Source organism: Elephas maximus, chromosome 2, assembly GCF_024166365.1.
Source record: "Elephas maximus indicus isolate mEleMax1 chromosome 2, mEleMax1 primary haplotype, whole genome shotgun sequence".
Lineage (NCBI taxonomy): Eukaryota > Metazoa > Chordata > Mammalia > Proboscidea > Elephantidae > Elephas > Elephas maximus.
Genome location: NC_064820.1, coordinates 190850682 through 190863677, shown reverse-complemented (window position 1 = coordinate 190863677; position 12996 = coordinate 190850682). Strand labels below are relative to the sequence as shown.

General features: G+C 39.7%; 1 protein-coding gene across 8 annotated transcripts in view; it reads left to right on the top strand.

Annotated features, from left to right (window-relative positions):
* The window catches only part of FBXW11 (F-box and WD repeat domain containing 11), a 132394-nt gene that overhangs the window by 102883 nt on the left and 16515 nt on the right, over positions 1-12996 (top strand). For all 8 annotated transcript variants that reach the window (XM_049874314.1, XM_049874311.1, XM_049874310.1 and 5 more), the window contains 2 exons: positions 8640-8777; positions 11140-11258. In XM_049874314.1, the coding sequence (XP_049730271.1) occupies positions 8640-8777; positions 11140-11258 (257 nt within the window). The remainder of the gene's footprint in view (positions 1-8639; positions 8778-11139; positions 11259-12996) is intronic.

The following is a 12996-nucleotide window of genomic DNA, read 5'->3' as shown; positions in this document are numbered from 1 at the left end:
AGACCTGAGGAGAAAGGTATGTCGTTATTATATGTCTACAGACATCTCAAGGTGGTCTTCGTCTTTCTCCAGTTGTGTGAATACTCAGCGTCCCTGACTGTTAGTTAAAAAGAGAGTATGAGTTAAGACAAGGTTAGTTGGCCTTGTTTCAGTCCAGTTACAGGAAAGGTAGTGCTTTAAAGGGCTTTAAACACATTGCCAAAAGGTAATTACAGTGTGAATGTCAAGTGGTTGTTTGTGTCCCCCCTCCCCAGTAGCTGCAGAGTCTCCATGTTTTTTTTTCTTAATGCTTTGCAAGATTGCCAGTTCACAACATCTTTTCCTTTCTTTCCTTCTTTCTCTACCTTGACAGCTCTGGTTCATGTGCTGGATCCTGTCATCCCAGCTGGCTCTGACAAGCAGAAAGAAAGTGTCTGTCTCTGAACTTGTCCTTGCATATTGCCCCACCAGAGACTAGCTACTTTTTAAGGAAAAAGTAGAGAACCCAGCTTTGTTTGGCCAACTCCTATTATTTAGGGAATGAGGATGTGAAAAATGAAGGCTGGGAAGAATAAATAAGAATTGCTAGCTTTCTGCAAAACTTCATCTCTCATGGTTGTTCTTGCCACACATAGAGAGGTTGGGTTTACAGAGCCCCTGAATTGAGGAGGAATTCCTGGAAAACCTGAACGCATTTCTTAAAGAAGCAGCCATATTCACCTTTGCTATCTCGATTCTTAGCTGCTATTATTACTAATGATGAACTTACTGCTAGGTACTTTGCTACTGTCATTTAATGTAATACTCAGATTTTCAAAACTGACATTCTTACTCCAAAGTCTGTGTACTTCCACTCTGTCCTGTCCCCAGGTGCACTTCAACAGAGAGATGGGAGTTATTAGACTTAACCAGTCGGAGTCCCGAAGTCCTGAGAGTGGACTGTTTTCTCTTCCCATTTCAGAGCAATGGCAAGCTGCTTCGTGTGATTTGCCTTTTTCCTCTTTTTATTTACTAGATTTAAGCCTTTGAAGTGTTCTCCTTAGAACAGACCACTGGTAAAATGATGATGTGTTGTATCACACCTTTTAATGTACCACATTTTATTCAGGGAAAGTGGGGAGCTTTTTTGTGGTTTTGCAAACTTGATATTAACATTGTCCTGACCAGAAAATGCTGAAATTTGCCCACCCACCCAGTTGTGTTTAGGCTTCTAAAAATAATGTTATTTCTCCATAGTCAGACATCTGTTTTCACTCTATTGCCAATTTAAATGCCGCTGTATACTCTGTGTATCATGGCTACTTTCCCAGTATTTTGAAAATTTGCACAGGGTAAGGGGATTTTACAAGTTCTCAAAAACATGAAATATTCCTCTACAGTAGCCACACCACATGATGTCTAAGTGAAATGGCAGGTATCCATGTAATTACAGAGGTGCACCTGTGTGTGACCTGTATTCCTGCTGTTGCTGAAGTTAAGATAAAAGCTAAATTCCATTTGAAGGCTGAGCCCCTTCCTGGGAGCATTTAGGATGGACTCAGGCTATCAGGGGTAAACATCAGTCTAGACTAAGACAACAACAATTTCTGGCAAGTTGGCGAGAGGAATTTTTCTTTTTTGGAGGGGGTGGTCACAGCCCACTATTTTTGGTCAGTGTTCTCAACAAGCAAGGAAGAACATGACTGCTCTCATTTGTATGTACTATGGTGAACATTCTACATATGTAATGTCATTTGGTCTTTATAAAGTTTTTTTTTATTTTCGGGGAGCGGGGGTAGGTATTAGTCCCGTTTTTATAGAAGAGAAAGTTGCAGCTCAGACAGCGAAAGTCATTTGCTAGGGCTGCTAATTGGCCTAGGTACTTGCCACCACAGTGGACTGCCATTTTTAAGTCAAGTTTTTCTAAAAAAGACCTGGCTTATAAGCATTCAAGTAAGAATTGAGGTTGTCAAACATGGTGATAGTTTCTTGGGCAGGCAGAGTCAGCAGGAAGTGCTGTTCTCTCTTGTGGGTGGCCTTGGGATTGAGAAGAATGAAGTCTCAGGAGTCACACAGGGTTGGTGTGCAGCAAAGCGATTCATTCCCCGATCGGATTCAGGGTCGCTTTCATGGCATTTAAAAACAAGCTACACTTGTCTTGGGATTCAGGGACCTAATATTTTTTTAAAACAGCCCTAAGTAGAACTTCCTAAAATGACTCCTCAAGAATAATTTGTCTGACTTTCTTAGAATTCAGAAATGTGCTTTAGAAAATTATGATCTTTCTAAGTGTTGAGAAGCTAAGCCTCCTCCTGCTAACTTCCATTCAACTTGGAATGAAATGATAGTCTTAAGTCTAGTGGGGCTTTTGAGAGGTCCTGTTCTGTAGCTCCTGTTTGAGGGTCGAGGATAAGAAGGTGTGTCTCATCTTTTGGTGTCAGATAGTGGGTCTCTGTCCAAAGACCTCAGGGGCCGATGTACCCCAGGCTGACAGTGTGGGCTTATCCCAGCCACCCTTTCCTATAGTGCTCTCTGCCGTGGCTTCAGGGCTTTAAGTGTAGGCTTTCTACGGTAACAAACTATAATCCAGGCACCTAGTTCTAGAAAATATTTTAGAGTAGTGGGATAGCATATAGGAAATTCTTTTTGGTATGAAGATCTCCCACCCCCCCTTTTAAGTTAAAGATAATAATAATTTTTTGCTAACCCCCATGTGTTAGTAAATGTACCTTTTCTATTCATTGAAATATACAGAATAACAAAGCTACCTGTTAGTTAGTAATGTTTTCAGGCAATTGTGTTTTAAACGTAAAAACAATTGCATGATTTTAAAAATAACACCTGATGTACACATAAGACTTGATATATTTCATTTTTGTAATATTTTGGGTTCATATGGATTCATAAATTCTGCAGCAACTCTCTGGGCCCCCACAGGGTGTAAGTTTGAACATGGCTAACCACTGCCAAGAGTCACTGGCCATGAATAATACTTGTTACCAGTATATCTGCCTCCTAAGTCAGCATTTTCCTGGTATGCTTAGTATGCTGAGGTGGTTCAGTCACTATCTAAAAATAAATGATTCTGTAAATGATTCTAACATTGAGTTCAGTTTAAGAGATTCTTTATATTCTGGACCTTTTTTTTTTTTAATTAGCTTTATTGAAATATAATTCATATACCATGAAATTCACCCATTTAAAGTGTACAGTTTTTACAGTATTTTTAAACATATTCAGAGAGTTGTGCAGCCATCACAACAGTCCGTTTTAGAATGTATCACCACTCCCCACAGAAATCCCCATACCCATTAGCAGTCATCCCTCTTATTTCTACTATCGTCTAGCCCTAGATGACAAACTATTCTTTAATCAAGATTTAAACAGTACCTTCCTTCACTTCATTCCTGCTTGAGCCTTGTATTAGTTATCTATAGCTACATAACAAATTATCCCCAAACTTAACAGAACATTACACATTTATTATCTCACAGTTTCTGGGGAATAGGAATCCAGGTACAGCTGAGCTGGGTTGTCTGCTTCAGTGGTTCTCATGAGCCTGCAATCAAGGTGTCGGCCAGTACTGGGGTCTTGTCTAAAGGCTTGACTAGGGAAGGAGGTGCTTCTGCGTTCATTTACGTGGTTGTTAGCAGGATTCAGTTCCTTGAGGAATGTTGGACTGAGGGCCTCAGTTTCTTGCTGGCTTTTGGCTAGGGGGCCACCCGTAATTCCTTGCCTCATGAGCATCCCTAACATGGCAGCTTGTTTCATTAAAGCCAGCATGTAAGAGGGTCTGCTAGTGGGACAGAAATCACAGTCATTTGTAACCTAATCGTGGAAGTGTCATTCCCTCAGTGTTGCTCTTGGAAGCAAGTTACAACTAGTTAGAAGCAAATTACTGAAGGTGAGGAAACTAAGGTTGTGAATACCAGGAGATGGGGATCATTGGGGCCATCTTGGAGGCCGCCTATCAAAAACCTATCCTGAGGCTCTTCAGTGAGCTCTGTAGACTACTCAATATGGCCTGTGTGTGGTAAAATATAACAAAACATTTGTTAATTCAACAATTTTTATGTATACGATTAAGTGACATTGATTACATTCATCATGTTGTACAACCATCTCAATATCTTTTTTTTTAAACTATTTTATTATGTTTTAAGTGAAAGTATACATAGCAAATTAGGTTCCCGTTTAACAATTTTTATACGACTTGTTCCTTCTTCACAATGTGTCGATATTCTCATTATTTCCATTCTTTTTGTTCTGTTCCCATTAATCTAACTTCCCTCCTCCTCTTTTTGCTTCTCATCTTTGTTTTAGGGTAAATGTTGACCGTTTGTCTCTTATAGTTGATTATTTTAGGGAGCACAGTATTCACGGGTGATATAGTTTATTTTACTAGCTAGTCTAGTATTTAGATGAAAAGTGACCATCAGGCAGGAGTGGCTTCAGTTCTGAGTTCATATGGTATCTTAGAGTGATAGTCTTAAAGGTTCTTCTAGTCTCTCTTGGTCCAGTAAGTCTAGCCTTTTTTTTAGGAATTTGAGTTTTGTTCTGTTTTCCTCTCTTTCTATCCAGGACCTTCTGTTGGATCCCTGGTCAGAATGGTTGATAGTGGTAGCTGGGCACCATCTAGCTCTTCTGGTCTCAGGCTAAATGAGGCCGTGATTCATGGGAGCTGTTAGTCCTATGGACTAGTTTCTTCTTTGAGTCTGGTTTCCTTCATTCTCTTTTGTTCCAGGTGACCAGAGACCAATAGTTGTGTCTTAGATGGCTGCTTGCAAGCTTTTCAGACTCCAGATGCCACTCAACCAAACTATGATGTAGAACATTATCTTTATGAACTATATTATGCCAGCTGACCGAGCTGTCCCACGGGACTATGGTTCCAAGCCTTCAAACCCAGTAAACCTATCCTGGAAGGTGTTTAGTTATGTCTAGGAAGTATCTATAACAGTGCTTCCTATGTAGTTTATTATATATATGAAAATATATGTGCAGTAAACATGAACATGTATGTATATATGCCTACAGATACACCTGTACATGTACATCCATGTACTCACACGTGCCTTCCTGTACACATATGCATACATGTCTGCCTATGTAACCGCATACTTTTTTTTTTTTTTGGTATTGCAAAATTATATGCTATATCGTTTACTGAAATTGTCCCTTGTTCTTGGATACTTTTTCTGTGTCGTCTTTTACCTTGGACAAGTTTTGCAGACTCCACCCAACTTAGGTATTGCCTTTTCCGATACCAAAAGTAACAAGTGTTTACTATCTAGAAAGTGATTCCCCCTTCCATCCCTGGTAACCATCAGAGAATGTTGCTTTCTGTGTTTATACCTATTCTTGACTTTTAAAACAGCAAAAAAACTGTTTTTTTTATAAAAGTGATACCGTACAATATTTATCCTTTTGTCATTGGCTTATTTCACTCAGTATAATGTCCTCTAGATTCACCCATGTTACAAGATGTTTTGCGGACTCCTCGTTATTATTTATAGTTGCAGAGCATTCCGTTGTATGTGTGTACCACAATTTGTTTATCCATTTATCTGTTGATGGACACTTAGATTTTTTCCATCTTTTTGCTATTTTAAATAATGCTCAGTGAATATAGGTATGCATATGTCTACTTGTGTCACTCGTCTTATATCTCTAGGATATACCCCTAAGGATATAGGATTGCTGGATCATAGTGTTGTTGTTGTTGTTAGGTGCTGTTGAGTTGGTTCTGACTCATAGTGACCCTGTGTACCACAGAACAAAACACTGCCTGGTCCTGTGCCGTGCTCACAGTCGTTATGCTTGAGCCCATTGTTGCAGCCACTGTGTCAGTCCATCTCATTGAGGGTCTTCCTCTTTTCCGCCGACACTGTACTTTACCAAGCATGATGATGTCCCTCTTCAGGGACTCCTGACACCATGTCCAAAGTATGTAAGACCCAGTCTCGCCATCCTTGAGTCTAAGGAACATTCTGGTTGTACTTCTTCCAAGACAGATTTGTTCATTTTATTTGGCAGTCCATGGTTTGTTCAGTATTCTTCACCAAGACCACAATTCAAAGGCGTCAGTTCTTCTTTGGCCTTCCTTATTTATTGTCCATCTTTCTCATGCTTATTATGCACCTTAGTCTTCAAGGTGATATCCTTACATTTCAACACTTTAAAGAGGTCCTTTGCAGCAGATTTGCTCAGTGCAACACGTCTTTTGATTTCTTGACTGCTGCTTCCATGGGTGTTGATTGTGGATCCAAGTAAAATGAAATCCTTGACAACTTCAGTCGTTTCTCAGTTTAGCATGATGTTACTTATTGGTCCAGTTGTGAGGATTTTTGTTTTCTTTATGTTGAGGTGCAATCCATACTGAAGGCTGTGGTCTTTGATCTTCATCAGTGTTTCAAGTTCTTTTCACTTTCAGCAAGCAGGATTGTGTCATCTACATAATGCAGGTTGTTAATAAGTCTTCCTCCAATCCCTGATGCTCTAGTCCTAAAGAAGAACAGGGCTGGATCATAAGATACTTTATTTCTGGCTTTTTGAGGAAGCACCATATGTTTTCCATGGTGGTTGTACCATTTTACAATCCTACCAGCAATGTATAAGAGTTCTGGACCCCTTTTTAAAAAATTTCTTACATAGACAGATCTGCTGCCTACATGAACAGAGGCAGCAGAGGTGAAGTGAATGGATTTTTTTTGGTTTTGAAATGTGGTTTTATATATCTGACATTTTCCAAACTCACTAGAGATGATGGTGTTGGCTGGGACATACTGGTAGCAGATGGGCAGATGAGCATTTTCTTGCTCTTGTCATCCCTGGGTGTTAGAAATATGCCATCCTACCTTCTCTGAAGACCGTATGTGTGGAAGCTCTTTGAGGGCAAGGATTGTATTTCCAGGACCCTGTGTTAAGTATGGGGGTCACAGATGATGGAACATTACCCTTTTAAAATTTATCTGTGTGTGTGTATATATATAGTTATATATATACGGACACCCTGGTGGCGTAGTGGTTAACAGCTACGGCTGCTAACCAAAAGATCAACAGTTCAGATCCACCAGGTGCTCCTTGGACACTCTATGGGGCAGTTCTGCTCTGTCGTATAGGGTCACTATGAGTTGGAATTGACTTGATGGCAATGGGTTATGTATACATATATATGTATCAGTATCTCTAACCCTTCATCTCTTTTTCTGTGAAGGGAGAACAATAATTCCTGCTTCAGAGTTACAATGATTAAATTAAACAAGCTATACCATCGCAATCGACTCAGCGGCCCTGGGCTGTACCATATATAAAACACGTAGCAGTGTTGTAATTGGATAGTACCTGGCACATAGCATTTAGTGGATGTTAACATTTTAGAACATCTAGAAGCATACTGCCTTCAGAATAAGAGGAAAAACTGTTAGATGTCAGCAGAGCTAGTAATTAAGTACTTATTTGGATAAAGATGAGGTTTATCTTCTTTCTTCAACAAAGTAAGCAATTAAACTAAAAGCTACACAGAAATAATCTTTTAAATTATATCCTGAACTGAAGGTAACCGGTTATTATAGTCCCTTAGTGTCTCCTAATTTTAAGGATCAGGAATTTAGAGTTTGGTTGTTCTTAGTAGAAACACTGTATCTTTTGATCCTGCAAAATCCTCCATATCTATTATCAAAGGTGAGCCTTCCAGTGCTCCGAACATGACTCTCTTCCTCATTAAACTTTTCCCAAGGGTCCCAGCCCATAGTGCCCATTTTCACCCTCGCGTCCTGCAGTACTTACAGTTTTTATCACTCATTTACCTGGAGTTGTTACTGATCTATGTTCTATGTTCACTGCCTCAAGAGCTAGGACTCAAAAGTCTATACTTCTTTATAGGCACTGCATAGTTTAGAATAAGCATGGGCTCTGGGTTCAAAAGAACTGGGTTTGATTTTTACCGCATGTAATTACTAGTTTTGTGGCCTCAGTCAAATTACTGTTTCCTTCTTTGTAAAAGGGAAATAATAAGAACTTCTTCCCAAGGTTATCATGTGGGTTATTTAACTAGATAAGCTAGGTTTAGAGTATATTGATGCCAGATACTGTGTGGCCAGGTAATAGAGTAATGCCTCCTTTGAGTCCAGGGCTGAAATGTATCATTCTTACTCTAAAGTAACTGTCAGTCTGGTGGGAGATTAAAAGTGATTAACAAAATTCTTTTTAGAGTAGTTGGCATGTAATAGTTGTTCAGTAACTTTGCTCAATGACCAAGACAATGCTTTGGGTGGATATATAGATTGTCAGTATATGCTTGACGATGGTAGTAGTTTTTTGCCAAATATTTTAATTGGCATTAGGGAGTGACCAAGGAGTTATTATTTATTTGTGTGTTTTGGGTGCAAGTGGCATTCTTCAGATGTATTGAATTCTGTCTGGGCCATTTTTCTCAAACCCAACCCAAAGCCCATTGGAAAGCCTATGGTAGTTGCCAGACAGGCAGGGAAAGTTTGAGAAAAAACATTGTTGCACTAATGTCTTACTTGGAAAAGTGCGCTATTCCTGTCCACAGACAGTTATGCATACCAGGATTGGGGTATCAATGGTATGCTGTTTCTGGAAACAAGACCAAAGTCTAAAGCTTAATAGAATAGTTGGTTCAGGAAAACTCATCTGTTGCCCCTTTTTTCCCCTAGACTATAGAATCTAACTGGCGGTGTGGACGACACAACCTGCAGAGGATTCAGTGTCGCTCTGAAAATAGTAAAGGTGTCTACTGTTTACAGTATGATGATGAAAAAATTATCAGTGGCCTACGAGATAATTCAATTAAGGTGAGTGACTGTATTTTGTATGTAATATTTTTAGAAATCATGGTTATGTGTTAGACACCAGATGTGACAATCTCTCCATTTACTCCAGATTGGTTTTTATCTGTTCCACTCAATCTTGGCAGCTGTTAGTGCGGATCTAAAGAAATGGAGCCGGAGCGTTTGCTTATAGCTAACACAAGACCCCTGGGTTATCTCACTCCTTATCCTACTCTAAGCACATTCACATTCTGTATTCAGGTGCAAATAGAAAATATCATAGGGCTCTTGATAACTTTGCTAGCTGATGAAAGTGTGGCCTGCTTGCGTGTAAATCAAAGTCATTACCTTTTATGGTTTCTGAGAAGGACTCAGATGATAACACAAAAGAATGATAGAACAGTCTATATTGTTTTCACTCACTTTTCAATAGCAGATAAACTGAGAATTATTTGTCCATGTTAAAATAATCTCTTTGGTGGCTGACCTGACTGGTTTTGTTTTACACTGTGTAGCTTATTTTCTCATATTTAAGAAAACATTGAGTGGCTTTTTTTTTTTTCCCCTTTTTATTGAGGTTTAATTTACATACAAGAAAATTCACTCTTTTTTGGTGTAAAGTTCTGTGAGTTTTGATAAACACATACTCAAAAGGTATTCTGCGGATATGAATATAAAGGGTGGTAATAGACATTTTGAGCAAAGAATAATTTTCCCTTCAAAGAAGTTTAGAAAACACTTCATGCTGATTCAGTAGCATATAAAGGCTCTGAGAAGGCCTGCAGCAGATACATCCAGTGTTTCCTAATTTACCAAACTTAATTGACCACAGAACCCTATTTTTATGAATTAGTTATTGATAGCCCTAACCTGTGGCCACAAATGTACTCTAGAAAGACTGATACATGTTACTTATTAATTTTAGTAGTTCTGCTTTAAGGTATAGCTAAAAATGGTGTATAATGAACTTTCAAAGCATAGACTTTTCCTAGGCTTGCAGTTTGCCTACACTGAGTGTGTTTCTAAAGGAATCGCTTAATGGAAGCACACCTGTGTTTAAATTAGGCTTAGAAGACATAGAAATGATTTGGCTTATTCATTTGATTTATAAGACATGGAACAGTAGAACAGAAATATACTTTAGAGAGATTACCTAGTTCACTCGTTGGAAACCATTTGTACTTTATGCCCCGGTAGTCCTGGGTCGCTAATCACTCTTTCAGAATAACTCAGGTTCTACTAGGTCAGAAATTAAAAGCAAGCCTTGCTACTGTAGGAGGACGCTCAAATGTCTAACACTTGTGATATTGTTTGCCATTTGCAGTAAGCTTCAGGAACACTGGAAATTATGATAGTATTATTTTTTAAGTGAAGAAATAGGTACATAGAGTTTATTCTTAGTAATCCAATCTTTGAAAAAAATCAGTTCTCATCTCCCCTTATATATGAACAATACTGAAATTTGGAAAAGACTAGAATGACAGAAAGAAGGGAGAAAAATTGGAAACCCTGATGGCATAGTGGTTAAGAGCTGTATCTGCTAACCAAAAGGTTGGCAACTCAAATCCACCAGGCGCTCCTTGGATACTCTATGGGCCAGTTCTGCTCTATGCTGTAGGGTCAGTATGAGTCAGAATTGACTTGACGGCAACGGGTTTGGTTTTTTGGTGTCACTATGTAGACAGTTTTTATTTATTTATTTTTTTAAAGCTTAACACTAATATAAGCATTATGCCTTCTTGTTAAAAAGTCTTCATAATTTACTTTGAAACTTCTATAATGTTGAACATCTCAGTTTTCTTTTTTTTCGTAAACAAACATGATAGATTGTCGTTGTTGGGTGCCAACGAGTCGGTTCCCACTCAGTGACCCTGTGTATAACAGAATGAAACACTGCCTGGTCCTGTACCATCCTTACAGTCGTTGCTATGTTTGAGCCCATTTTTGCAGCCACTGGTTCAGTCCACGTGGTTGAGGGTCTTCCTCTTTTTCACTGACCCTCTGCTTTACCAACATGATAGATTAAGGAATGTGAATTTTTAAAGACTCTTGATAGATGCTGTCAAGTTCACTGGTTTTCCAGAGGGTGAGCCATCAATTTTCATAGATCTTATTTAAAAAATTGCCTTATTAAGACTGTTGATGAGTACAGGGAGTACAATAGCTGTGAAGGTACAAAGTAAACAAAATGACAAGTCTCTTCTGGCAGTTATTCAATATTTGCTCCGTTTCCTTCTCGTCATTTCCCACCTATTTGATATTTAATTCCCCTTATTCACTGTAACAGAGGTATGTGTTATTTAATTCAGAAAATAAGGCCAGACAATAACATTTATCAAAATGTGATATACTAAATCACTGTTTTTTGTTAATCTTGTCTCAATAGATTTGGGATAAAACCAGCTTGGAATGTTTGAAAGTGTTAACGGGACACACAGGCTCTGTCCTTTGTCTCCAGTATGATGAACGTGTCATTGTAACTGGGTCTTCAGACTCTACAGTAAGGTGAGGCTTCACTGATCTGAACTTGTGTACCTTGTGTGAGGAACCTGTGAGTCACACCCTCTTCTGAATCAGCACGGACATACTTTGTGTATGTTTTTTATGCTGTATTTCAAAATCACTTCTGATATAGATGCATTGGAGCAGAGTAAGCAGGGAGGTTCTTTTTGAATAAGTGGGTCCTGTTCCCATTGCGGGAGTCCCTGAGTGGCACACGTAGTTAAGCATTAGACAACTAACCAAAATGTTGGCTGTTCAGATCCACCCAGAGGTACCTCAGAAAATGAGCCTGGTGATCTGCTTCTGAAAAGTCACAGCTTTAAAAACCCTAAGGAGCAGTTCTACTCTGTATACCTGGGGTCGCTATGAATTGAAATCAATTTGGCGGCAACTAACAACAGTAACACTCTCATTGTCATACATTAGAAGGCTAGCAACATGCTTTTCTGGAAAATCCCATTGCCTGGTAATAGGCTAGCTTTCTCCTCCTGAGATACAGTGGTCCAGAGCAGAGAGAAAGAAGGCAGATGTTACATCAGAGTGATGGGCAGCAATCTACGAATACTGGAAGAACCAGAAGCAGATGTTTACAGAACCTTTTGAGGCATGCAGGGAAAGTAAAACTGGAGAGCCAGATAGTGTGCTGGGTGCTTTGGATAGTGCTGTCCTTTTGAATTCTTACAGTACCCTTTCAGAGTAGATAGATATTACCTCCTTTTTTAAATAGCTGTATTAGGAAACCAAGACCAGAGAGGTTAAATAATTTGCTTAGAGTAAAAATAATAAATTTTGAGCCTCGAATTTTTATCAGTCAAAGCTGTCTTCAGGTTATGTAGCTTTTCCAGTAATGGAGACACTAGTTGTCAGTTGCCACCCCAAAGGCAGAGTGATGAAGCTTCTGCTATGCTCCAGAGTAGAAGGGAAGCAATATCTGCTGGTTGGGAGTTGAGGGAGAGAAAAAGGAACATTTTTGAGATTCATTCCTGAACCACTGGGGCAAGGACATTTTCACACACACTCTGGGCTTTGGAGTTGGGTGTAATGTTGAGCCCCAGAGCCTAGAGATCATCAGTAACACCTCAGCTGGACTGCTGGTGGCTTGGGGAAGGCCTGCAGTGTGTTGGAGAAGAGGCCTCTTCTGGGCTGAGTCAGATATTGAAGAGGAGTGTTCTACAGGAGCTTCTAAGAAATTGAAATAGCCACCCAACGTGTCCTTGGGTTCCCACATTCTCCTCCTTTCACTCCTCTCCTGTGTTAATTTTGTTACTGGTCCCTTGCCACACTCCTGGATTCCTTTCCCACTCTGTCTCTCAGTATGCCTAGTAATCCTTTCTCTGACTCAGTGCTCCAGGCTGCTACTTCTCTCACAGATCATGTCTCAGCCTCAGAAGCCCGAGTCTTTCCTCCTCTGCTCCATTTGAAACTGTCTTTTTAGGAGACAGGTTACCAAAGGTGTGATGTGAAAGGGCTGCCTCTAAGAAATCTGTGTCCCAAGGGTAAGGCAACTGGGAGGCACTGGCTTTGTCTGTAAGAAGCCCTAGGGGCACAGTGGTTAAGAGCTTGGCTGCTTACCGAAAGATTGGCAGTTTGAACCCACCAGCCGCTCCATGGGAGAAAGATGTGGCAGTCTTCTTCTGTAAAGATTGACAACCTCGGAATCTCTGGGGAAGTTCTGCCCTGTCTTATAGGGTCACTATGAGTTGGAATTGACTCAGTGGCAGTGGGTGTGGGTTTTGGCTTT